At 46.6% G+C, this 27,115-nt stretch overlaps 2 protein-coding genes across 2 annotated transcripts in view; one reads left to right on the top strand and one right to left on the bottom strand.

The window, feature by feature from the left end:
- The window catches only part of LOC134098377 (LIM and calponin homology domains-containing protein 1-like), a 58,035-nt gene extending 37,166 nt beyond the window's left edge, over nt 1-20,869 (top strand). The window contains exons 12-33 of the mRNA XM_062551411.1: nt 75-389; nt 2,037-2,411; nt 3,310-3,744; nt 4,215-4,547; nt 6,161-6,199; nt 7,800-7,908; nt 8,461-8,618; nt 8,959-9,529; nt 9,722-10,079; nt 10,338-10,459; nt 10,622-10,742; nt 11,074-11,130; nt 11,923-11,948; nt 12,299-12,412; nt 13,086-13,178; nt 13,606-13,811; nt 15,832-15,950; nt 16,263-16,380; nt 16,831-16,911; nt 17,323-17,431; nt 17,556-17,658; nt 17,857-20,869. Coding sequence (XP_062407395.1) covers nt 75-389; nt 2,037-2,411; nt 3,310-3,744; nt 4,215-4,547; nt 6,161-6,199; nt 7,800-7,908; nt 8,461-8,618; nt 8,959-9,529; nt 9,722-10,079; nt 10,338-10,459; nt 10,622-10,742; nt 11,074-11,130; nt 11,923-11,948; nt 12,299-12,412; nt 13,086-13,178; nt 13,606-13,811; nt 15,832-15,950; nt 16,263-16,380; nt 16,831-16,911; nt 17,323-17,431; nt 17,556-17,658; nt 17,857-17,882 — 3,988 coding nt within the window. The 3' untranslated portion in view covers nt 17,883-20,869. The remainder of the gene's footprint in view (nt 1-74; nt 390-2,036; nt 2,412-3,309; nt 3,745-4,214; nt 4,548-6,160; nt 6,200-7,799; nt 7,909-8,460; nt 8,619-8,958; nt 9,530-9,721; nt 10,080-10,337; nt 10,460-10,621; nt 10,743-11,073; nt 11,131-11,922; nt 11,949-12,298; nt 12,413-13,085; nt 13,179-13,605; nt 13,812-15,831; nt 15,951-16,262; nt 16,381-16,830; nt 16,912-17,322; nt 17,432-17,555; nt 17,659-17,856) is intronic.
- Nucleotides 20,870-21,616: 747 nt separating this feature from the next.
- Nucleotides 21,617-23,695, bottom strand: LOC134065514 (paired mesoderm homeobox protein 2B-like). The gene is made up of 3 exons (XM_062520553.1): nt 23,455-23,695; nt 22,570-22,757; nt 21,617-22,260 (listed from the first exon to the last, which is right to left on the bottom strand). The coding sequence occupies exons 1-3, from the start codon at nt 23,693-23,695 to the stop codon at nt 21,847-21,849; spliced, it is 843 nt and encodes a 280-aa protein (XP_062376537.1). The 3' UTR covers nt 21,617-21,846.
- Between the last annotated feature and the right edge of the window lie 3,420 nt (nt 23,696-27,115).

The raw sequence follows: 27,115 nt of genomic DNA, 5'->3' as shown, positions 1-27,115 counted from the left end.
ACATAAACACACACACACACACACACACACACACACCACCCTGAACTGCTTGTCCGTGTTAATGTGCTACACAGTGAGAATGAGCCGCAATCTCCACAATCTCCTGAGGTGGCCATCATAACTCGAAAAGAGAACCCCTTCCTAAGCCCCCAGAGAAGAAGGGAAGGGGAGGAGGAGGAGGAGGAGAGGAAGAAGGGTCAGGGTGCGGAGGAAGAGGAAGAGGGCCGCAGCGAGGCGGTGCCTAACGTGCAGAAGGATGACCTGGCCAAGAGGAGGGCCCAGAGGGGGCCCCGCCCGCACAGGGAGCCCGTGAACCCATTGGTCCAGGCGTCCATCACTCAGGCCGACATGGAGAAGTGGCAGAGGCTAAAGATGACCACGGAGGACAGGTGCTGACCTTTGCGTGGAGGTGGCCGTCATAACCCGTTTGCCGTGCCATTAATACACAATAAGCTACCGAGTGCCCCAGTACTTACAAATGGTCTGTGTTGTACTGAATGTGCAGAGGGAGGACACAAGTCAAATTGCCCCACACAAGATTTGCATGCAGGAGCAATAGGTCAAGTTCAAACCCAAACATGAAACAACGGAAACAGAAACAGAAACCGATAGGGACGTTGATACAGCCTGCCTTTGTACGAGAGCAGAAGGCCTCTTGATTGGTGTTTAAACATGCTGGGTGAACAGATGGTGCCATAGCTCCTCGTTTGAAGAAGTCCTGGCCTTTACAGAGGGCTGTTATTCTCTCTTCTTCTTGCTCTGTGCTTGTCTAGCTCTCACCCAGAGCTCCACAGTTTTACACTTGTGCAGATAGAGGGACAACTATTGGCCAGCTGACAGATCTGCAGATAAAGGGAGACAGAGAAAAGGGGGGGGGGTGGATGTTCCTTGGCAGCAAGACATTTGGTTTAGATCAAGCCCTTTGTTTGTGTCTCTGCGTGTGTGTGTGTGTGTGTGTGTGTGTGTGTGTGTGTGTGTGTTTGTTTGTCTGGCTGCTTGTGTGTCTGGATGAGCCTGTTGCGTAGTTTGGCTGCGATCTTGGGGTTTTTTTGCGCTCATTGTCTCACCTCTGATGTCACCAAATAGGATCTGGGGAGATTTGAACAGTAGCCCCAGGTTTCCTCGGTAACAGCTATTTCCTCCCTAACAAGACACTGCTGTGTGCTGTCCAGGAGAGCTCAAGTGAGACGCTTTAAGTAATGAACCCTCATCAGCCATGACTGCGTCCTCCGTCACCGTGCCTGAGTAACCCGCTTAAAGAGCTGACGTAGTGAAAATGCCACACTTTCGGTCTGACCCCGTCTCCACCTCAATGATACCTCCACCTTTTTTCCACTCAGACGTCATAAATCATATATTAGTGACAAATTCTTTAAAAAGCTGTTTTTTTGCATGCTATAGTTTATACTTGATTTGTATAGCATTAATCAGTGTGTGCCATGATAGGGTGTTTGAGTGCTGGGTACATTATTTAAAGAGGCAGTACAGTGACTCTCAGTTAAGTCTAATAGCAGGTATGTTGGATGAAGTACTGGATTACAGTGCATGGCCTGTTGTTCAATAGCAGATATGGTGGGTGAAGTACTGGATTACAGTGCATGGCCTGTTGTTCAATAGCAGATATGGTGGGTGAAGTACTGGATTACAGTGCATGGCCTGTTGTTCAATAGCAGATATGGTGGGTGAAGTACTGGATTACAGTGCATGGCCTGTTGTTCAATAGCAGATATGGTGGGTGAAGTACTATATTAGAGTACTTGGACTGTTTGTTTTAATAGTAGATATGGTGGGTGATTTACTATATAAGAGTGCATGGCCTGGTTGCCTTTGTTTGTGTCTTATCTGGGACTAACAGTCTGTATCCCTCATTATTTCTTCTGTCGTGGCTTTGGGTTTGGTAATGTGATGTGCACCTGGGTGCTGGTGGTGCGTGTGTGTGCGTGATGGTGCGTGATGGTGCGTGATGGTGCGTGTGTATGATGGCGTGTGTGTGTGTGACTGTATGTGTGTGTGTGCGTTCTGTGCAATGTCAGCAGCAGTGACTCCCCGCCAATATGTCAGGCCTGCATTGAGAAAATCTCCCAGCCTCCCGCTATCTCCACGACGACGGCGGCCCAGGACGACCTGGCCAGTCGCCGCGCCCGCGGCCCCCGCCGCTCGCCGGGCAGCCGCCAGCAGCGCTTCGTGACGTTCGGTCCGGTGACGGAGATGGACCAGAGGTGCTGGGAGCGCCTGAGCATCGCTCGGCCAGGGCAGGGGGGCGACGAGGACGAGGAGGAGGAGGAGGAGGAGGAGGAAGGGGGGAAGGGCGAGAGAGACGAGTCCCAGACACTCCGACGCCTCCTCTCCGCCGCGCCCGTCGCCATGCCAACCATTGGGGCGAGCTCTCCGCTCCAAAAAAGGCTGGGCAGGTACAGCCCGCTGCTAGCCGGAGCTCGACTGGGAATGGCCTGGTGCTGCCTAACCCTGCTTGACCCCTTGACCTGCAAGTGCGGCCTGCTACCCAGTAGCACGAAAGACTGTAAAGACAGTGGACAATGTAGTGCATATTTAACTCTTATATCTATCATTCAAAGACTCACCTGCTAATGTTTATTACTGCTAAGAGACACACACACACTTACACAGATGCAGAGATAGTCGAGCATCACAACACAGAGAAGCACCTACTGTATGGTGTCATACACACATACTGTACATGCACTGCTTGGGGAGCTACAGATGTGTGTGTGCATCTGTATGCACGCAGATGAGTTCTCATGCTGCCCTTTTGTGATGGCGCACGTGACTGCCCTGCAGCCTGAAGCCCTGGACTGATCTGTCGGCTAGTGTCTCTTTAACTGCCCCGTAGACTGACCCCTGAACTGTTCTCACGGCTACTGTAGTGTTCCTTTAACTTCCTGGCAGCCTCAGGCTGCTTCTGCTTGTGGTCTTTCTCCCCTCCCCCCACCCCCCCGCCATCACACTCATCAAGCATGAGGCAACTGATCCCGAGTCAGTGACAGTGTGCCTGGAGAAAAGCTGGCGCCTTGATGGTCTTTGATCAGCTGATTCTGGTGACGTGATGGGTCTCAGTGTACTCTGTGTTGGTTTGAGTGCTCCCTGATGGCTGTTTTGTCTTAGTGACTGACTGCGTAGCGTTGGCCTGTGGTCACTTGATGACCACTGTGTGTGAGGGCGTGCATTGTGGGTGCTCTGTGTGGGGCGTTTGTTTGGGGAGTGTGTCAATGGCTCTGTTATCCTCTGTGGTGCTTCACATGGTCTCACTCTCTTCGTTTCTCACTGTTCCTGGACGCCTTTATTTTGTAGCCCTGACACTGCCAGTGACCCCACGGCAGCCTCGAGCGCACACACCTCCGTGCGCGACATCGGCCGACCTTTGACCTCGGCCGAGCACGAGCAGCTGGACGATTTGCTGGCGCAGTACGGCCGAAGGGTCCCGGACGAACGAGAAGAGGAGGGGCGAGAAGAAGAAGAGGAGGAGGAGAGACAGCCTGACGTGAGGAAGGACGACATGCTGGCCCGCCGAACGGCCGCGCAGCAGAAGTCCGGCGGCGTCCAGGCCCACAACCGCTTCCTCCCCATGCCAGGCGGCGCCAAGGCCCAGCCGCCTCGCGACGCCGCCCAGAACGGACATGCCCAACGCAGGATGGTGACCATCGTGGGGAACCGCCCCAAGCCAGAGGCAGCCACCGAGTACTCAGAGTGGAACATTAAGACCACCAGGAACTGGATAGGACAGAGGTGGGACGCAACAAGCCTTTGTTGTTGTTGTTGTTGTTTGTGAATGCCAGGTGGACTGCTGCCGTGCCAGTCCCCAACTAACACATGTGCTAGTGGTGCTGGTGTGAGCTAACCGTGGCCCTCGGGCTGAGCGTTGTTTTGGTGAGGGCCGCTGGAGCGCTGTGTGCAGCAGGAGAGGAAACAGCTTTTGGTCCTTTGATCCTGTTTTGCAAAACAAATGCTCCGGCTCCCGTGTGCTGTGTGTGGAGGGAAATGAAGGCAAATGAATCCAGCCGGTGTGCTCGGGAAGGCGGCCTGTTTTATTTTGGATGAACTGCTTTCTGTATAGATAGTGTCTTGGCATGACGTTTGAGCCTTTGCAGTGTGTGTGTGTGTGTGTGTGTGTGTGTGTGTGTGTGTGTGAGTTTGTTTGTTTTACAGCCCTCTGTGTATGTTCCTCCTGGAATGTAAACATGATGCCTCCCTAACAGAACAGAGTCTCAGAAACAGGAGCCCAAGGTGTCCACTCCACCGGTCGCCACGGAGATGCAAAAAGACCTTTACGTCGCCTCATCGGTCGGCGCAGCTGGCCACAGACAGGGCAGCGTGGACAGAGCGTGCGGCGACGACTGGGACGAAGAATACGACGACGACGGTCCGCTGCCAGACCCGGAGAAAGACGACATGCTTGCGCGGAGGACAGGAGCACACCAAAAGGCTGTAGGGGGGACAGGGCAACGCTTTCTCCCTGTTCCAGGCACAGCCCGGTACAAAAGCACCCCTGCTGCCAGTGTGGGTCAGTCCCAGCAGAAGCCCAAGGACAGGTCAGAAGAGACTCGAGGCGTGTGCGATTGAAAGTGTGCCGTGCTGTATATAAATCGCTGTGGCTCGTGTGCCACAAAAGCACTCCTGACCAACCTGCTCGTCTTGCTGTGCTATTTTATCCAGGGCCTACTAATGAGATCTGGACGACTGACGTGCAATTCTTTTCCACCATCACACACACACACACACACACACACACACACACTTAGAACACAAGCCACTCACTGTGTTTCCGTCCACAACGGTGCCTTGTTATAATGTGATGTGCACTTCTGTTTGATGTCTTTGCCAGACAGCACGTTTTTTTGACCTTGCCTATTGGGAGTCCCTGCCTATCACTGTGTTGCTGATGGTTTTGTTATGTGTTCATGCTGATGTTTATCTGTGCTCTGTGAACACATGTCTTCTGTTGACCACTGCCTTTAACCACTCCCCTCATCACAACCCCCCCCCCCATCCTCCTTCCCCTCGCTTTTGTAACCATGGTAACTCTCTCGGCTTCAGCTTGAGCGCTGTGGCCTCTCCCGCCAGGAAGTGCCCTCAGATGACGGACAGGGAGGAGGCGGGCCCTGCAGAGGCTTTGGGCCCTCTGTGGGAAGCAGCAGGGGCAGACGAGCCTAAAAGTGCCCCTACTGCCCCCGGCCCTCCACCCCAGCAGGGCAACACTGCCCCCCAAAGACGACCCTCCTGGCTGGAGGACGATGACCTGCCCCCAATGTGAGACGCCCTCCCGACTCCCTCCTTCTCCGCCATCCGACTCCCTGCCGAGTCAGGGGCGGCCATTTCAGTGTCCATAGTCTATCGTCTAGTCTATGAACCTTATGTGTTTTTAATCTGTCCCAGCCTAGGAGGCTCTGAGAGTCCCACACTAACATGGCCTCCTCCTCCTAGTCCTATCTACATGCTCACTATCTGAGCCTAGATGAGTGGCAGGCTATTGCATGAGATTAGAGAATGGAGTGAAATGAGATCTTCATGGATTGTTTACAGTGATGGGCACAGTTTAACTGTTTAGCTAACATAAGCTGGCATGCGTGCTGTTACAAAACTAATGGAAAAATATTTGCATGGTAAAACAATGTGTATCCTTCTGATAATATAAGTCATTCTGTTGCACATGATGTCAGAGTTCCACACAGTCTCTAGCGTGTGTCTCTAACCCACTCAGAAAGCATTTCCTCTCTGTTTGCACGTTATGTGAAATATGCAGAGCATGCACTGATCCAAAGAGGCTTTTCTCATCTTTAAAAACTCCCATGTGAGAGCTTTACCCTTAGCGTTGAAAGGCCATGTATATACGTAATGGCAGCAGGATCATAGCACGCTGCCGGATGCCAAGAAGCATGCAGACCTTAGGTTCACCTCCCACCTGTTTTCTTAATTTGAGATTAACAGTGAAGTCATTTTGGTATACAGTGCATGCTTTTTCATCTGACTCAAGGGAATGTTTACATTTCCGTGTGCATAAACAAATCTTTTGTCCAAATACTCACTACTTCTTTCTATTTTTGTCTCATTTGTCTTTTCTTTCCTATTTATGTTTGTTTGTTTATTTGTTTTGTATTCGTTTGTTTGTTGATGATTTCCTGTCCATGTTTTTTGATGTTTTTAGATTCAGCCACAGAGCTGCTAGTGCAGCTGATGAGCCAGAGTAAGTCTCTTCTTCCGGAATGTTCCGTCTCCTTCCCCCGCCTGCGTTTGTCTTCTGTTGGACTGAGCCGCTGCATGTCTAAAGACACATACACGTCACAGCAGCACACTGTCACACACACACACACACACACACACACACACTCCTGTCATCACGCAGATATAGTCTGCACCTATACTACTGTCTTCGTTCTCTGGACTCTTGCTGACCCTCCCATATAGCTCTACCCATGTGACGGTCATCTACTCTACTGCTTACCCATAAATGCGTGTCTACCTCATGACACACACACACACACACACACACACACACACACACACACACACACACACACACACACGCATGTCTGCATGTTGTCTGGTCCACTGACTGCTGCAGTAAATTGTGTTTGCCGTGTGTGAAAGTGTCTCTCGTTCATAACAGCTAAAAACAAGTCACATGTACAGTACTGTATGTCTATAGACCCCGAGAGGGTCAAGAGGAAGCTTCTCCTTCTGTTAGTGAAAACCAACTGGTCAAAGAGATCGTGTCTCTCTCTCTCTCTCTCTCTCTCTCTCTCTCTCTCTCTCTCTCTCTCTCTCTCTCTCTCTCTCTCTCTCTCTCTTTCTCTCTCTGTCCTTAGTGGACTCTGTTTTTGTGTACCCCCATCTCATCCGGTGGCAGGGTAGGCACAGGAAGAGAGCAGCCCATGTATAAGGCGCTCCATCTCCCTGTTGTTCTTTGCCCTTCCCTGGTTCTCATTACAGAACTCGTATAGCCAGCTGTTTGTCTTGGGCCTGTGGTGGACCCAACCCACAGTCATCCGACTGGGTTTTTATAACCGGGCCAGTGTTGACTTTGGGTCCATCTGAACCGCACTTTGGCTGCATCCAGAACCACAGAGAGAGGGGTCAGGCCACCACTGCTATGCTTGAAATAGTGTGGTGGGATTGGTGTAGTTATACAGCAATCTCTTACGACCCATAATGTTTGCGTTCTATGTTAAATACTCAGAGCAGAATCTACTGAGAGACAATCTCTCATATCTGTGTCCTCTCAGTGTCCATATTAGTGGTCACAGCTCTCTAGCGAGAGTGATGGATATGAGCTGTGTTTTTGTTTTAATTGTGGCAGTGATACTTTTGCAGCCTTTGGCCTGTGATTTAGAAAAGCCTTCACAGCATGCCGAACTTGCCTCAGCAGGAAATGCACATCTTTGTTGTTGTTGTTGTTGTTTTTGCATGCTTCCATTTTGTTTGTCTTTCAGCCAGAATTTGTTTGAACCGTTTTAACTCTAACCCTAGTTTTGTTCATTCACAGCCTAACACTCACCTTTCATACTGTAAGCTCAGGAATGGTCGTGTGTGTTAACCTCTGTTTTTCCTCGTAATTCTCTGAAAACAATGCTGGGCACTTCTGTTGATCTCAGTGAGAGCACTGTTGTGCATACAAGCTGAGCTTCCAGAAATGACCAGCACACTCACTCTTCTGAACAATCAACTTGATTGCAGCACTGATGTTTTTTTTTTTTATCATTACGGTTGAGTTGTTGTTTTTTCCCCACTGGAGAGTCCTATGTCTTCCTGTGACCACTTCCTGTTTCCTGTTTTGCTGTTTGTAGGAGCATGAGCATGTTTGACATGCGCTGTGAGGAGGAGGCCATCTTGCCGCCGCACAGCCAGTCGCGCCACGAGGACCTGGGCGACAACAAGGAGGACGAGTGGCAGGACGTGAGTCACAGGGCCAGGGGAAGGGGTCTGCCGAGCCGCCGGACAGACAAACAGACAGACCGAGCGCGTCCAGCTGCGTCCTTTTTGACCTGACGTGACCCCGGCCCTTAGAACTGAGTTCAAATATCACAGCATGCAGTTGGTTGAAAGGGTTTGTCGGTGGGGGTGGTGCTGTGGCACAGCTGGCTACGGTGGCCATGCCATCTACGGGTCCAAGTGCCCATGGGGACCCAGGTTCAAATCCGACCTGAAGTCATTTCCTGATCCCACCCCATCTCTCCCTCCAACTTACTTCCTGTCACTGTCCAATCCAAATTATAGCCCAAAACTATACTTAAACAAAGGTTAATTCATTTGCAACTAACTGTGATTGACACAGTATGGCTGTGATGGTGTCTGACTTTCTCATGAGGGGTGCGTTGAGGGGAGCAAAATTGAGTAATTGAGATGGATGAGTAATTTTCTTATGGTTAAGTGCTTAGGAGTGCTTATGAGACACATGCACCTATCCTCTGCCTTGGTGACCTTGTGAATGACCTCTGTCCTGACCAGGACCTGGCCCGTTGGAAGAACCGGAGGCGAAGTGCGTCTCAGGACCTCATCAAGAAGGAGAACGAGAGGAAGATGATGGAGAAGATGATGAAGGAGGAGCACGCATCTGCACTTCGGAGGAAGAGTATCAAGACCTACAAGGAGATTGTGGAAGAGAAGTGAGAAATGATCCTTTATGTATTTTACCTTGCCATAGTCATAGATAGATAGATGGATAGGTAGATAGATAGATAGATAGATGATAGATAGATAGAAAGTATAGTACCATCTACAACATTAGACTATATAACAATACAACATTGACAAAGTACAGTATAGTGTGCAACATAAAACATACAACAATAAACAGCACATTAGCATTAAATCTTTTCTCCCGTTTGGGGCAGATGTGTGTGTCCTGCTCTGGAGTATGAGGAGCCCCACTGGTGGTGACTCATGGTGGTCATCTGTGTCTCACTGTGTGCCTCTCCTCTGTGTGTTCTCTGTCCTGCGCTCCAGGGAGCGTCGCGAGCAGGAGCTGCACGAGGCGTACGACCGGGCCTGCACCCCCGAGGAGAAGGCGGCCGTGCTGCAGCGCTACGCCCTGCGCTTCACCATCAGCGACGCCATCCTGGAGCGCCTGCAGATCCCGCAGCCGCCCGAGAAAGGAGCCCCCCAGCTGCCCTCCGCCGCGACGACCGCCACCGCCACCACCACGGCACCCGCCTCCGACACCGCCACCACCCCCACCGACACCGACACCGCCCGCGCCCCAGCCCCAGTAGCCCCACCCCAGCCCCGGTCGCCCCCGGTCGCTAGCCAGCCCAAGCAGCCTCAGCGGCCACCCTCTCCAGCCAAATTCACCCCCGGCGGCGCCAAGGCTGCCGTCGAAGACGCCCCCAAACCCAAAGTGCCCTCGCAGCAGCAGACGCGGACGATGAGCCCCCCCTTCCAGCCCCAGGGCCGGACCCTGACCCCAGAGCAGTCGCCCACCCGCGCCCCTCCCGCGCCGTCCAAACCCGTGCCTCTGTTCACGCCCAAGCCTTACAGCCAGCCCAGGCCCAACCAGACCGGACACAAGCCTGTCAAGGTGAGGCCTGCCTTTGTCCAGTGGTGCAGAACCTGAAACAGATGTTCCATGGTAAAGCTCTCTAAATCGTCCTCCTTGTTCAACTTCATTGTACCAATCTGTGTCTTTCTCTGTGTGTGTGTGTGTGTGTGTGTGTGTGTGTGTGTGTGTGTGTGTGTGCGTGTGTGTGTGTGTGTGTCGGTGGTGCCTCAGTCCCTGCAGACTGATGGGCTGGTGCGCATCAATGGAGAGATGAACGCCGAAGACAAAAAGGAGATCACCAGGCTGAGCTCTCCGCCGCCTCCGCTGCCTCCTACAGCCCCGGCAGCCAATCAGAGCACGGCTGGGACCACACAGGGAGGAGCCACCGTCGCGCCCCCCACGTCTCCCCTGACGAGCGCCAAACCCCCCCAGGAGGAGCGTCAGCCCAGCTCCCCGCAGAGGGACACCACCAAGGCGGGGGAGGAGAGGGAGGAGGAGCAGCGAGCGACTCCCACGTCTCCCTCGCCTCTGGAGAGGAGCCAAGGAGGAGAGCAGGCGTCTGCTGACGTCACCCAGTCTCCACTCAGAGGTGAGCACCACTCCACCACTCCACTCCTCCACTCCAGCCCAGCCTTCTAGATTTTTCTGCTCAGCTGCTCACTGGAGCCTTGTTATGGAGTGCCATCTAGTGGACATTGCCAGAATGGCAGATGTTCAGTCACATTGAATCATGCTTTGTTTTTAAGATGGCTCTTGAGTAATGTCCTTATGGGACCTCCTGTAATTGTATGGAATTTATTACACATGTAAGCACTGTTGGTATAAGAGTTGAATGTTGTTGTTGCAGTGTCCGAACAGAAGGACCTCGCTGCTGGAGGGAAGCGGAATTGCGTGATCAAGACGACCATCGTGACAGAACTCACACACACACAGGTCATTGATGAATCAGATGCAACCACTAGAACATGGGTGGGTCAGACCGGTCATTTGCTATTTATCAGCTATTGAGGTGTAGTCATCAATACGATCTCTTTTGGTCGTCTTGTTCTGTTTGGTTCATGGACCGATATACAGCATAGTGAGGGTGTAAAGCCTACAGTTTGTGACCGATATGCTGGTGTGTGTCTACAGATGAACAGCTCTGCGAGTTCTGCTCAGTCCCCTGAGGACCAGTCCGTTTCCTACTCCGAGTACAGTAGAACTGACTCAGCACAGAGCAGCACCCTGACCTCATCTTCCACCACAGTGCCAGGTATTGAGACTACATTACCCACAACGCACCTCTCACCACTGATAATGTAGGGCAACCAGCTGAGCTCTGGAGCTGAGCTGGTCGATGCTGTAGTCATGCAACAAAATATGTATTTGTGTATTCAAAATGTGTTCTTTTTTATTTTTGCTGTTAGGTTTCTGTTTTTTTATTTTTGTTCTTTCTGTCGATCTCTTGCTCATAGATCTTTTACTTTCTTTCTTCCTTCCTTCCTCTCTGTCTGTCCCTCTATCACTCTGCCCCCGTGTGTGTAATTGGGGGGGGGTGGGCTTTGGTCGGGGGGGCACTTGGGGGTGCTGTGGTTGATGTGTAGATTCCTCACACTCGTCTGGTAGCTCTAGGTTGCGCTGGGAGTTCTTCGCGACGCCAGGTAAAGCTGCAATGTGATTGGCCAAGATAGGAAACCAACCAATCCCGTTCCCCCACCTCTATGTACCGCTTCTGTACGAGGCGGCCGTGTCGTTGGCGCGCCCCTTTGTCTAGCCCCTCCTCCGTCTCTGTTCTTGCCGTTCCTGCTTCGACTCGTCTCATTGCTGTGGACTTTAGAGCCCAAATCTGCTGGCTACCTAAACCTGCTGAGGTCACGGCATGTAGTGCAACCCTCCATTTGGTCCCATTCGTGATTTTGAACTTTTTTGACCTCAGCAGGTTTCCGTAGTCATGCCATATACAAAAGTGGCCTTGTGGAATGGATTTGTGGAAGCACTCATTTAGATCTCTGTCCCATTTGCGTCCTCTTGACGGCATTGCTTTTGTCTAGTTGTCTCTCGTGTGTAGTTTACGGTATTGTACGTAATGAACCTGTTTTTGAATGTGAAATGTCTCTCTCTCTTTCTCGCTTCTTCTCTCTGCCTCTCTTGCTTCCTCTCCCTCTCCCTCCCTCTCTCTCTCTCTTCCTCCCTCTCTCTCTCTCCCTCCCTCTCTCTCACGCTTCTTCTCTCTTTCTCTCTCCCTCGCTCCGTGTTTGTCTCTGTCGCTCTCTTTCATCTATATCCCTCTGGATGTCATTTGTTGTCTAGTGCTAGGAGGCTGCCGTAGCCATGTAAGAGAGCTGTGTTTGAGTAATAATCCTTGTGCCTGTGTGTGGACCAGATCTAGAAACAGACAGAGGAAAGGTCAACGCTCCTGACTGACTTGTGTTTTGTCTTTGTTTTTTTTCCAGAGGGCCTTGAGAACCCCATGGAGTGTGTAAGTACTCCCGTATAAATCCTTCCACCACCTCAAGTCTCTTTTCCGTTCATTTCTGTTCCCTTGAACCTGCAGTCTGTCTGCATTTTCACTGTTGTTCTTGAACAAATCCTTACCCTTCTATTTCCTCTGTAGTCCAAGTACTGTTGTCACAAACAAACCTGTTCTATCAATTTCCTTTCCTCTTTTTCCTTGTGTGTGTGCGTATGTGTGTATATGTGGGTGTGGGTGACTCCGTGTGTGTGTGTATGTTGGTCTGTATGTGTGTGTGTGTGTGTGTGTGTGTGTGTGTGTGTGTGCCTCCTCTTGTATCTGTGTGTGTGTGTGTGTGTGTGTGGTATGTATGTCAGATTGAGACCCCTATCTTGAATCTGGCTAAGAGAGTTGACCATTGGACATGGGATCCCAATGAGGAGCGCAAACGTCAAGAAAGATGGCAACAAGAGCAGGAGCGCTTGCTGAAGGTATATTAGTGAGCCCCAGGCATAGTGTCCCAACCAGGTGCACAGACACACTATGGCCACCGTCACCTGCTACATATCTACCACGGGCAGCTGCTTGTCTCATATCATGAGACACATCAGAGGCCTGTTCACTAATGCCTGTTGTGCAGTGTGTTATACTATGGGAATGGAATACGCAGTAGAGCTATATGCCCATTCCATTGGTCTATCATAGCTGTGGTTTATCATGATTATAGGCACAGTGGTTTGGTGTAGCCGTTCTAGCACGGTGCCAAAGCTGACTAGCTTGTGATCTGTGTTTGTGTGGTGGTCAGTGAGTGCTCATGAGGGGCCTGCCTGTGTGTGTGTCCTCCGCCTGTGTGCTGTCTGGACTTTGGTGTCTCCTTGTGGCCAGCCTCGCCACGTCCCCCAGCTTTCCCCAGACGCTTCTCACTCTTATATATGCATGCTGTTTCTGCTTCTCTTTCTTTCTCTCTCTCTCTCTCTCTGTCTCTCTCTCTTTATTCCTCTGACTCTTTCCCTTGTATATATACTCTCACTTTGTTTCTTTCTCTTTCTCTCTACCACTGTCTCTCACACTCAGTCTCTCTGTCTCTGTCTCCCTCTCTTTCTCTCTCTCTCTCTCTCTGTGTCCTCTCCCTGCCTGACGGTCTGTGTGTGTGTGCGGTTGCAGGAGAAGTACCAGCGCGAGCAGGAGAAGCTGAAGCAGGAGTGGGAGCGAGCCCAGCGGGAGGTGGAGGAGGAGGAGAAGAGGCACCATGAGGAGGTGAGGAGAGAAGGCTCTCTACAGGACATGGCCCCATTGCTGCCCACTGTAAATCTGCATCAGTGTTGTTCAAAATGTTCAAAATGTCTCCAATGATGAACAAATATTTCAGCAAAGCAGAGTTAGACCACCATCTTTGGTAGTTCACAGCTGAATCAATTTTGCCATTCAGGAGGAGCCTTTGATTTTTTTTTAACTGACAAACCTTCACATACTCTGTTTTCTAAATGGCCCTTAGTAGTGAATAGAATGACTATCTATGTCTATGACAGGAGCTATTTGTCTAGCACCACAGTCATAGTCTCTGCCCTCTCTGTTCTGTATTTCACCCTTACTTTCAAAAATGTCTGAATAGAGTTGGTTGGTAAAGATGGTTGTTGGATATTTCGGTTTGTCATTGTTCCCCACCTACTTCCTGTCCCAACAGGAGAGACGTATCCTCGAGGAGACGATGACCCCGCTGACCTCTCGTTCAGGCAGCGGAGGGTTGACCAGTCCAGTGTCCTCCCCGCAACGCACCCAGGACAGCATCGTCCTGTCACTGTCGGAGCTGGACAGGAAACTGACCCAAGACAAGCAGACAGAAAGTGGAGGACACACAAGCACTCACAATGGAGTGGCACACACACAGAGGTCAGTAGCAACACAAACCAACACACAGATCGTGGCTGTAGTCATCCACACTAAATAGTTTGAGTGTGTGTGTGTGTGTGTGTGTGTGTGTGTTATTTAAATACCCTTCTTTATTTGTGTTAGAACTTGCCAAGCAGTATGGCACGAGTAAGATGGCATTGGTTAAGGATGTCACCACAACAGTGATTCGACAGTTTGGCAGTCCAAAATGAATAACTAGTTTGACCGGTTCTAACCTAATTCTTTTAGGATGTAACATGTAGACTGGATCTTACTATTGTAATAATCTGTGCTGCCTGACCTTGGAATTTTTATTCTATGGAATATGGACGTACAGTGCCTATAGAAAGTCATCATACCCTTTTGAAATAGTTACTTTTTTTGTCTTACAGCCTGAAATCAAAACCCATTTTAAAAAAAATCTTTTCCAGTTTTATTAACAAATTTAGCTGTACAACATCAAAATAATGAAAAAAAAGTAAACAGTTCTGAAAATTAATAAAAAAATGAAAAACTAGAATAACAGGGTTGGAAAAGTCATCATACCCCGGACTTAATACTTTGTAAAGCTTCCTTTTGCTTTCATTACAGCCATTAATCTGTTTGGATATGTCTCTATTATAGCTTTGCACACCTAGATAGGGGAATATTTGCCCAATTTTCCGTAAAGAAATGTTAAAATTTAGTCAAATTCTATAGGGAATGGCGATGGACTGCTCTCTTCAAGTCAATCCACATATTTTCTATAGGATTTAAGTCAGGGCTCTGACTTTGCCACTCAAGGATATTCACCATCCTATCCTTAAGCCACTGCTTTGTTCTTTTGGCAGTATGTTTAGGATTATTGTCGTGTTGGAAGGCGAATGACCTCCCCATCCTCAGCTGTCTAGGAGAGGGACGCAGGTTTTCCTTAAGAATGTGGGTGTACTTGGCAGCATCCATTTTCCCTTCTATCCTGACCAATTGCCCAGTTCCCGCTGAAAAGAAACATCCCCACAACATAATGTTGCCCCCACCATGCTTCACACTAGGTATGGTGTGTTTTGGGTGGTGTACTGTGTTGGTTTTCGCCAAACATTGCGCTTGGAGTTCAGTGCAAAAACACATCTGGAATATTCTGCTACCATGTGGAAAAAGCTTATATGGTCAGATGAGACTAAGATCGAACTTTTTGGAGACTAAGATTGAAGTTTTTGGACTGAGCTCCAGGCGCTAACCAAACACAGTATACACACCCAAACACACCCAAAACACACCATACCTACTTTGAAGCATGGTGGGGGCAACATTATGTTTTGGGGATGTTTCTCTTCAGCGGGGACTGGGCAATTGGTCAGGATAGAAGGGAAAACGGATGCTGCCAAGTACACCAAAATTCTTGAGGAAAACCTGCGTCCCTCTCCTAAACAGCTGAGGATGGGGAGGTCATTCGCCTTCCAACACGACAAAAATCCTAAACATACTGCCAAAAGAACAAAGCAGTGGCTTAAGGATAGGATGGTGAATATCCTTGAGTGGCAAAGTCAGAGCCCTGACTTAAATCCTATAGAAAATATGTGGATTGACTTGAAGAGAGCAGTCCATCGCCATTCCCTACAGAATTTGACTAAATTTTAACAATTCTGCACGGAAAATTGGGCAAATATTCCCCTGTCTAGGTGTGCAAAGCTATAATAGAGACATATCCAAACAGATTGATGGCTGTAATGAAAGCAAAAGGAAGCTTGACAAAGTATTAAGTCAGGGGTATGATGACTTTTCCAACCCTGTTATTCTAGTTTTTAATTTTTTATTAATTTTCAGAACTGTTGACTTTTGTTTCATTATTTTGATGTTGTACAGCTACATTTGTAAATAAAACTGGAAAAGATTTTTTTAAAAATGGGTTTTGATTTCAGGCTTTAAGACAAAAAAAGGAACTATTTCAAAAGGGTATGATAACTTTCTATAGGCACTGTATTACATAAAGTAAAAGGCTGACACTATGTGATCTCTCTTTCATATTGTTCTTTTTTCACAGTCCCACCCTTCACAGCCCAGCTCAGACAGGGCCACCTACACCAGTGCAACAGAATGGGAAGGTCCCCTCTCCTCTGGACAACAGCGAGTCAGCCACCCCACAGCTGCAGTTCATACAGGGTGATTACACACACACACACACACACACACACACACACACACACACACACACACACACACACACACACACTCTCACACACACACACACACACACACACACACACACACACACACACACACACACACACACACACACACACACACACACACACACACACACACACACACACAAACACACACACACAACGACAACAAGGGCGGTGGTAGTACGGCTAGTATGAAATATATACTAATGTAATACCAGTGTGCTGTCCTTCATTCACGTGTGCCTGGAAACGGAGATGCATTTACCGTGTGTTGTGTCCCAAGCAGACGGCTCATGGAGAAGCTCGCCCGCCGACAGGAAGCCACAGAGTGACGAATGGAAGAAGACTTCCTCCCTGGACCGCAACTTCAGTTCACCACAAAACTACCCTGCCTCGATGAGAAGGTGTGTGTGCATGTGTGTGTTCATGCATGGATTTCCTGTGTGTGTGACTGTGTGTGTGTGTGTGTGTGTGTGTGTGTATATATGTGTGTGTGTACTGTACATGCATGCCGTTTGAATAACACATGTATTGATAAATTGTGATCGCGTTGAATAGTAAAATGAAATAACCAATTGCATCTACTTGCCTATTTTATGTTGAAAACAAATAATTTTTCAGTTTAGCATGTAAAAGCACATGTGTGTGTGTGTGTGTGTGGGTGTATGGAGTTTATGGGTAATGAACGCAGTAGGCACATTCACGTATGCTTGCCCAGAGATGTTGTCTGCGGATGCTGTGATGATGGCTATGTTTGAGTGTGTACATGTCTGCGGATGCTGTGATGATGGCTATGTTTGAGTGTGTACATGTGTGGCCTGCTGTTGAATGTTGCACTGGCTTGTCACCTCCAGGTCAGGGTCCTATGAGAACGTTTTAGGGTCATCCACACCATCTCCAACATCACCCGACACCCTGCCCCCCTCCCCTAGCAGGTATGGCACACACACACACACACACACACACACACACACACACACACACACACACACACACACACACACACACACACAGACATTCATTCATCCTCACCCTCACCATCTCCAACATCACCCAACACCCAGCCCCCATCCCCAAGCAGGTAAGGCACCGTGGCATGGATACACAAGCATACATGTAGCAGTGCCTGGACTGAACCCTGTCATGGCGGAGGGCGGCCTGTTGGTGGTGCTAAAGAGCATTTTGACTGCTCAATGATGTGCGTGCATGAAGGGTTCTGGAGAAAAACGTTCCAGAACCAGAACATGGGCACCTGCTGCAGAGGAGTGTTGTCTGTGCACTTGATGATATGTTTTCACTGCATACATTGTATCAACGTTTGTTGTTGTTGTTGTCGTGGCCTGCAGATCTGTGAGTGGGAAGAAGCTGTGTTCGAGCTGTGCTCAGCCCCTGGGCAAAGGCGCAGCCATGATTATCGAGACGCTGGGGCTGTACTTTCACATACAGTGCTTCAAGGTATGTTAGAGAACGGATCGCATGTTGAACCAGATGTTTGTTTTTGTTGACGCGAAAGAGTCAGCGCAGCCCGTTTACACTCCGTGTGTGTGTGTGTGTGTGTGTGTGTGTGTGTTTCCTACAGTGCGGAATGTGTAAAGGGCTTCTGGGAGACACCAGCACGGGGACAGACGTCAGGATTCGTAACGGCCTCCTCAACTGTCAAGAGTGCTACATCAAATCACGTGGTGAGCAATCCGACACACACACACACACACACACACACACACACACACACACACACACACACACACACACACACACACACACACACACACACACACACACACACACACACACACTACACATACTATACATGCGATATAATACATTAACAAAACTGGACACTAAACGGAAAGTGTTGTCCTTTGTTCTCTCTCCCTCAGCTGCTGGTCAGCCTACCACGCTGTGAGCCGCAGAGGACCTGAATGCCACCCGTAGACACACCAACACAGAACCGAACAGAACAGAACAGAGGCTCCGACAATCTCCACTGAAGCAACCTGGAATGAGTGGAGTACTCTTAACGCGACATCTGAGATTAACTGATATACCGATAAGGAGGGTTTAAAACTACCCCCACGTTACACATTTCTCTCTTTCTTTACATCAAGTCTACTCAGTTTTCAGATACTGGATAACATCTCTTTATTTTTGTACTTGTAAAATAACTTCCCCCTCCTACACTCTGCTTGACCTGCATAACACAATAATAAGTGCACTGTAGGACGTCAATAAGATAAATAGTCATTTAACCTGAGTTACACAACGCGCTGGATATTTCAATATAGTAGTAGTTTCTAAAGGCTGTGGGGTCACGTGGTCTGAAAACTAGATCTCCTCCTGATTGAAGTTTCTATACAAAAGGCCTCCTAGGATCACATGCTCACTTTGCACCTTGATATATTAGTATTATTAGTATTTTTTTATCCAAGGCATAAGCGAGAGTCTGTCGGTCTGAAGCACACCTTACCGTCTTTCAATAGTAACTTTCTCTCTGTATACAGAATCCTGTCGGAAAGTCTATAGCCTATCAATGCTTTTTAAATAGGATCATGTCTGGTGTCCCTGCAGTTTAACATGTATGATGCCTTAATCATTCACAACGTTGCTGAGCTGCAGAGCTTGGTGACTGCAAAGTATTTTCTTGCATGAATTAACCTTCTAATTGATTTGATTAGAGTCTACTTTTTTTCTCCGGAACTGGCGTGTTTTTTTTCCTTTAGATTGTGTACATGTTCTTTTTTTCTTTTGGTAATTGAAATTTAATTTGCTTAACATGTAGGAAATGGAGCTCACATGACCAACGTAGAAGGCGCTCCAAACAATGTTATCAGGCGAGAGTCATGTAACATGTACCCATACTGCGCCATTGTTGGTTGTGTGCATGCAAAACCTTCCCATTTCATTTTGTTGCATTGTTTTTGATTGAACAGTTCTCAAGTATTCGCGTATTGCCCGTTGTTACTCACAGGGCCGTAAACCCAAACAGTCAAACTAACTTATATTATTTGAGAAAACTTTAAAATGTTTACTAACAGTAACTCAAGTATTTATATTTAAGGTGACTTCACTGCACATAAAACTACGGAGCATTCTGCAAGCATATCTTGCATTTTCCACAACTGAATAATGAACAGTAGCCAAAAATAGTACATTGACTCGCCGTCAGTAGGGAAGACGTGGACATGCAACATGGTGCGCAATAAAGCCTGAAACGGTGCAGCAGCCATGGGTATGCCAATCGATGCTACTTGACTAACTTCTGGATAATTCTGTAAAAAATCAAGTTGGTATTTTAAGACTTGTTCAGGCGTTCTCCATCATGATTACTCTGGACACGCACCTGCTAGCATTCACCAACATTTGACTGCATCTGTCCACCAGCATAATATGACAAAGTTCGCTATCGCAAATTCACACAACCCATGTCCATTGTCGCACCAGTATCATAGTGAAGCCAATACTGTCCAACACTACTATATTTGATTATTTCAACGCTTTACCAAAGGATCGTGAGAAGAAATTCCACAGAATGACTTACACTCTAAACAACTGAGTTATGTTAACTTAGATATTTTGTTTAGGTTGACTGTGAGTGTTACTAGTGGCATCTACCTATGGTAGGAATGAAGCATACATGTCAAAGCACAACCTGAAAACACATTCCCGAAATGCTGGTATTTTGGTGCATCTAGCAAAAACATAAAATATAACTATTGAAAACACTAATTGTTACGTTTGATTATTTTAATGTTATTGCAAAAGATCGTGATACTTTAAGTAATAGGCTACTCAAAACAGTTGATTTGCTATTTTATTTTTTTGCCGGAGATAAATAATAGAGAGTTACCTTCGTTTTCACTGATTAGGTTGTCTTAAATCATTATTTCGAGTTGGTTTGACTGCTTGGGTTTACTGTGAGGTAATGTATACTTTATGCGAATGCATGGTTGATGCAAATAATATATCCTTATTTAAGTTTAGAAATACATTTCATTCAAACAGTTAATTAGCTTCCCCTTGTGTACCTTATGCTCTCGCTGTCCGTTCCTTACGGGGTGATTTTGCATCAACGTATGTGCCTTATGAACGAAGGTTGCACAGTTTCTGAGAGGTTTGATTCCATAGATTCCATGAAAATCCCAAAGATCATCTCAGTAACGTGTAATACAACGAGATGGTGTGGATGCCTAACTTAAATCCGAATGTCAAACACGATCGCCTATCAGAGCAAAAATTCAAACCAAACCAACTGATGGAGTAAGTCCTTGGAAATACACTCTTGCTAAGTTCCAACTAATTATCTCTGTTAGGGCATGTGGTTTTCTAGAAGGACAAACGCACAGAGCACAACGCATTTCTACAATGTAAGTCTTCTATGAAACTGTTATTATAGAACATTAGTCTATTTCACAAAACCTCATGTCTACATTTTCCTGCGTTTTATGTGAATATTTTTTGTGAAACTTGAAGCATATCCTTTAAGCGACCCTGCACAGATATACGTCTTTCTGCAAGGTTTGAATGATAATAGCTATGTTAGTAGTTTAGTCCCATTTTTGGTAATTGACTGTCCTATCTAACCGCAATGTAAACCCTCTGTTGCACTTCTGCAAAGCTTTGTCCCATTCTAATAGCGTTGCTGTCATTGCTTTTCCCTTTATGCAGTATTGTTTCCGTTTTGCTTTGTTAAGCATTTAGATAAGGAACGATTTAAACTGGATTAAAAGGCAATACAGTGGAGGTGGAGTGGTGCAAAATCGTGTAATATGTTTAAGCTCTGTATTTATTGTAATCGATAAAGAAAATTTCAAAACTGAGACGAATTAGAAGGAACTGCTATGCAAAGGCTTTTATAGCAAGTGTATGTTTGTACAATAAAACATTGTAAATGCACTTATTGTCCATTGTATGTATGCTTGCGTGAGTGTGTACATGAATTAGAAATCTCATTTTGACGCGTGTGGATCTGTCCTTGGTGCTGAAACAGAAACACATCCCCTCAGGGAATGGAAACGCCCGCTTTGGTGGTACTCTCTGTAATAAACATCTGATTTGTTATGTGAAATAATGGATCCTATGGTATTAACAATACAAAACAATCACCTCGCTGACAGAATGTTACTATGTTTCGCTTTATTAGCAAGGCATGGGCACGCATACCAAAACTGTTATGCACATATAAATAGTCCACTTTTCTTGTTAAGCACTCGAGTTGGATTTAGGTGATGCTCATTCTATATCTAAAACGCAATAAATAAATAAAAAAACATATCCTATCATTTCACCTTTAAATAAAACACCATATTAATAAATAAATATTACAAATAAATATACTTTTAAACTGTAGATTCATATTGACAACCTATATCAATCACCTCCACATAGATTGGCTGTATAGGGTTGAAAATAGGTAGGCCTATATGCAGGTTGCACTGCACATATGCCCAGAGACTAGACTCTGAGCACAATATTGAAGCCCATTTGAAATACATTATACGGCATGGGTGTATCAGTCTTGCGGTAAAAATGGACACAGCTCAAAATCTCACTAGTTAAAAACAGTTCTATCTCACATTAGGCACAACAGCTAAGGCGACACATGGAGAATACTGCAGGGTGTACTTTCTTTACCCCCAAAAGAAAAGTGCTGGGAACTTCATGTTCAACACACACACACACACACACAAACTCACACACATTGCGTGCGACCGGGAAGTCTAGCCTATCGTCTCTAGAAAATGAATAATGGACACATCTGTCCATGCGTAAAGTAAATGTTCCGCAAATCCTTGTAAATGTTCTTCGTTTTGCATGAAATGTGTGTTACCTCAAGTGTTCTCCTGCACGCTCTCCACGGGTCAAACGTGGTATCAGAACATCTTTACCATTCCTGCCTTGTTGCCGTTTTGTCTTTGCAAGGAAGAGAGCACGTTGGCGAACGGTCCACCCAGAGAGTCCGTCAAATTTGACATTCCACTTGCAGGCGACGCCCACCCAGGACTGGACGTGGTGCCAACGAGGTGACTTGGCGACGTCTTGACAGACTCCATGTGTCCGGTGCCTGTTGCTATCCCCGGGGAAGGGCTGAGTCCACCACAGGTGGAGGTTGGATTTGGGTTTGACCCAGGCCCTCCTGTACTATCCGGATCGGTGACTTTAGATTCGTTGTTGTCTTCCTCGCGTGAGTCTGGCTTCTTCCCAGAGGATCCGTTTTTTGCGGCAGATACAGCAGCAACTGCGCGCTCTTGCTTGCGAAATTTTGCACGCCTGTTTTGGAACCATACCTGAGGAAAATGAATGTAATTAAACTTTATAAATAGTAGGCCTAACATGATTATTATTAGTAGCTAGTAGTAGTGGTAGTAGTAGCACAACTGATAGCCAATTACTACTAGTATTTAATAACAATAGTATTATTAATAATAATAATATTAATAGCCATAATAATAATGATAATAATTGCATAACAAAGTGTCATAATTGCTTTTTAGACATTTTGCGTTCGTTACAGTGGTAGAAGAGATCCATCACTTCAGATTATTTATTAGCATTAGACCTATATGGACGTTGCCGTGGATAAAAGATTGTGATACCTGCACACGCGCTTCGGTCAGGTCTATTTTAAGAGCGAGCTCCTCGCGTGTGTAAATGTCGGGGTAGTGGGTCTCGGCGAACACGCGCTCCAGCTCTTTCAGCTGCGCGCTGGTGAAGGTGGTTCTGATGCGCCTCTGTTTCCGCTTCTCATTCAAACCGCCATGGTCCGTGAACAGCTTATATGGAACTGTAAAAGAAAAATATTTAGTAACAGTGAAGAGTAAAATGGTCGTTTGGTCGCAGATTTGTATCATCCACATTATGAAAACAGGAGAGAGAATTTTAGAATCAGTAAATCAGTGTAAACATATCCTGGTATCTTTTTTATTATTATTATTATTATAGATCTATAGTAATTTCTAAAGCCAAACCAATTATTGCTAAATATAGAACAATGAAGTTTTAATGTAGAGTAGAAATAAGTAAAAACAAATAGTGCATGTCTACCTCTGGAACTATAAGGCTACTTCGAGAAGGGTAAAGAAGTTCTCATCGACACAGCTAAAACTTGTCTGGCAATCTCTGGTCGCCCTTATCTTGCGACTTCAGTACAGTTCCGTAATCAACTTTAGTCCTCGTTTATTGAATTATTTCCCAAGCTTACGTCTCATCGCAAAGTAAATAAATTATGCCAATCATTTTGGCAGTTTGAGGTAATTTTGTTGGCTGTTGAGGGTGTGACAGGGATAGTGTAACCGCATAACCCAATTACTGCTCGCCTGCAATCGCTTCTAACGCGATAAATACTTTCATTTGTGTAAGCAAATTTCGTTTCGGTAAATACTAAACACATTTCCATTTCCAAATGCAATAAAGTCCCCTGTACTATATAACCAACAGGATTTGTTGGCTGTGTCACAGTCGTCAGCTGAACCTCGTATTACCTGCAGAGTACGCGCTGCTTTGGTGGTCTCGTAGTGGGCCTAGGCTGCAGGCGCCGGGTGTCAGTGAGGGGCACCCAGCCGTTGCCCCGAAGGTAGTCCGGATGGGGTTATATTGAAATCCACTGGCTTGGCTGCAGGAACTGAAGTCTGCATAAGCCGATGCGAGACTGGAGGTGTCCATTCCAGCCATGCAAGACTCGTAAGCAGATGAGTTCAGGTAAGAATACTCCATTTTATACATTGGAAATCACGTAGTGAAATGAAAACGCTGTGAGGAGATACTGCGTGGAAAAACAACTTCTTGATGCACACAAGTGATGTAAAAGCCGACTGTCCAGTCCACGGTGCGTTCGTGTTGCTGCCTCTGCTTGACTGTGCTGAGGTAAGGTAGTTCAGGCTAGTTTTTATGAAAAGCCCTTCGCACGCAACACCTTGCACTCCGGTCTCCTGAGCATACAAGTAAGCGCTCTGAGGACTTGGACAGCAATACCGCCAGGCGGTGGGTCTCGAAGCTCGCAATTTTTTTTTACATGACAATAACTCATCAGTGCATTGGGGCCCGTGCAGTCGCGAGGGGGGACCCGCGTCGCACGCCCAACCTCCTCCATCATCGATTCCCTCGCGCATCTCTAATTAGACTTTAATACCGCGCCCTCCATTACCGAAGAAGTCTCCCTGTCTCCCTTTTCCGTGCTCTCCTCCATCCCCACTCACTTCTCTCACGGTCGCTTTCCTCTCCTCCATCTCCGCGCCCCCTAATTCGATCAAAGCACTTATAAATAATGAGAGTTGGGTGACGATTCTCCCTGATCAAATTTCGCGCGAGCTTTTAAGCCTTTTAACTCATCATTCAGCCGTGGTGCAATTTTTACCTGCCTCCCTCTCCCACCCTCCTCACCCGGCTCCAGGGTTAAAGGGGGCGAGGGAGACGTTCCACGGCTAGAGATCAATTTTGACCACAAAATTCACCACGTTGAGTTTGTAACGTCCAATTTACCACACAGCAACAGTAACAGCAACAACGACTACAATGCATGCATTTTAACAGATTATTCATGTCGATGTTGTATTTTTAGATTTTAGAATTGAATTAGGCCTATCCACTACGTTTTTGAAAGATAAGCCTATAGGCTACTTGTTAAACTTGGGCCTTTTTACAGCCGCACATGCATAGTCTAGACGTAGAGTTAAGAAACTACAGTTTTATTGTCAGGCCTATCATTTACAACCGTAAAGCCAGCATACGTGTTAATACAACACAACAACAACATCTTATTTGAATAATGGCAGCACCATGCCAATCAGTTAGTCTACTCTTGGTTTGAGACGTATAGCCAAAGCCTATATCGAAGTGGTGAGTGTGCCTGAAATTAACAGATAGGCTGAGCCAACAACCATTACCAATGCCTTACAATGTTCGTGCAAGTAGCTTCGCATACAACCCTTGTCCGATCAACACACAAAAACGTGTCTTATCATACATTGTATAAAGGCTTCAGCGCTCGGTATCATTGTAGACATTTTAGAAAATATGCTAACGAAATCGGTGTTTGTTTGTTTGCTGTATGCCATAAGTGTGTGCAGCTCCCTGTAGCCAATACGCCACACGCATCATTTCAACTGAAATATCAATCGTCGAACAAAGTGGTTTACCTATTCTCATCTTGAAAACATGATGTTGAAAAGTCTCTGTAAGCAATTTTGAAGGCTAGACTGCTCTTTGAATGAGAGACCTTAATGTGATATGGTTTCCATGTCCTCCAAGTAGTTTAGGCCAAAGAGGAGCAAGGAAACAGAAGGGGCAGATGTAAAGACATCTGGTCCTCGTGGATACTGAAGGAAAATCAAATTATCTTCTTTATTATTCTGAGGGTACAGACCAGACTAAATTCAACAGAGCAATTCAAACATATAGGCTATATATCTAAATATCAATAGTATTAGAGTTTTGACAAAATAATGGCTTAAACGTTACACATATTTCTGTCTTTCTTTCTCTCTCTCTCTCTGTGTGTGCGTGTGTGTTTTTAGAGTAGCCTACAATCACAAAATACAGATCCTCGATTTAGCCTATTTCAGAATAGTAGTTGGCCTGATATAGGCTATTCAATTTATAGACCAATCCAACTGTTTTAACCAATCAATTCCACCTTTTTTTGCCAACTATGTTTGGTTAAAACTGTGAGGACTAATTTAAAAATGATACTGATGTTACCTGGTTTGGCCAGACTATTAGCCAATTATGCAGTTTGCCCTGTAGGTTATTCATTGGCCTACTACACCTCAGATCCTGGGCAACGTTATATTTTGCATTGACTTCAATAAGACACAGTCCCATATATCAGTTAGCAAATTGGATTTTGGGCCGATTAGGATTTGCTGGTGGCAATGTCAGGGTCGCAGCAGCCCCCACCCAGATTATTTCAGCAGTTTAGCCTGAGGGCACTTTTCGTCGACGTGCCCCGCTGGCACGTGTCCCATAGACTGTAGAAAAGGTCGCAAGCAAACCAGAGCTAACAGGTCGCCACCTAAAATGTGCATTGTTTGCAGAAAACATTGTTTTGTCCCGCTGGTGTAGTTTTGGAAAGCGGGAAAAAAGACTTGCATTCGCGTTAGTGACCAGAGATGATTGAGTGGATCCTGTTGTTCATGACCACGTGCCTTTATGCTTTTATGCTCCAAGAGCTTCACGTCGCGTTGTTCAAAGGCAGTCATATGCGAGATGGCATTAATCATAAACTTCACAAGACAGCTGTCATTGTAAAGCTTACGAACAATAAATACCATTACGATTGTTCAAAGAAGGCAATAAAGACATCTGCCTATGTAAATATTATCCTTTCATGATATGTAGGCTACTATTATGCAAAACAGTAATAAAAATGATGGCAAGTGCTTATAACTCAAAAACAAAAAAGCCTTTATTCATTTTTACTCGTAGCAAAAATAGCCCAGTAAAGTTATTCTAAAGTAGCCTGTCTGGAAAGTAATTAATAAATAACAGTAGACAAATATAAAAGTGGAAAATCATAGTTTCTCCATAAAATAGCAGACTAATTATAGCAATAACAACAACAATAGCAACATAATGTCTATCACTGAGTATACAGTATCAGTGCATTCTAAAATGGCAGAATAATCAGTATTATGTCAGTGCAAAAAAAGGTTCCACAGATCCACAGATTAACATGGGAAATCTCATGAAGCTATGTCCAAAATGAAGGCTGTAGCGGGCTGTGTTCACTGCTGCTCACTCCTGTCACTCTTGCTGGGTATGGGGCAGGATTGGCTGATGGGAGCGCTGGCTGGATGGATGTCACTGGATGGTTGTGCTGACCTTTGCTGTAAGACCCCAGGCAGACACACACTGCAAACTCTCACATTAATTTCCCAGGATTGAATGTGGCATTTCTCCAGATAACTTGATTTTCAGATGGGTGCACCTGGTCCCGTTGTACCCTCTAGAGACAAACCTCTTCTCCTTCTTCTCCCTCTCCCTTTTCCCGGCCCTCCCTCCCTCCCTCCCTCTCTCCGCCTCCCTGCCTCTGGTCATTAGGCGTCCACACAGAGGAGTGCCAGCCATTAGCTCAACGCTAATTGAATTAGGACTGATGTAAAGAGGAAGCAAATGCAGGCTGGAGAAAAGGGGCGAAAAGGGAGG

The sequence above is a fragment of the Sardina pilchardus genome, chromosome 2, assembly GCF_963854185.1.
Source record: "Sardina pilchardus chromosome 2, fSarPil1.1, whole genome shotgun sequence".
Lineage (NCBI taxonomy): Eukaryota > Metazoa > Chordata > Actinopteri > Clupeiformes > Clupeidae > Sardina > Sardina pilchardus.
The sequence above is the reverse complement of the archived record's forward strand: the minus strand, read 5'-3'. Positions and strand labels throughout refer to the sequence as shown.

Excerpts from the sequence above, each read along its gene's own strand:
- LOC134065514 (XM_062520553.1), bottom strand. The coding sequence starts at position 23,695 with ATGTATAAAATGGAGTATTCTTACCTGAACTCATCTGCTTACGAGTCT. Across the intron at positions 22,758-23,454 it reads AAGCAGCGCGTACTCTGCAG|TTCCATATAAGCTGTTCACG; the intron begins GTAATACGAGGT and ends TTTCTTTTACAG. Across the intron at positions 22,261-22,569 it reads TGACCGAAGCGCGTGTGCAG|GTATGGTTCCAAAACAGGCG; the intron begins GTATCACAATCT and ends CATTTTCCTCAG.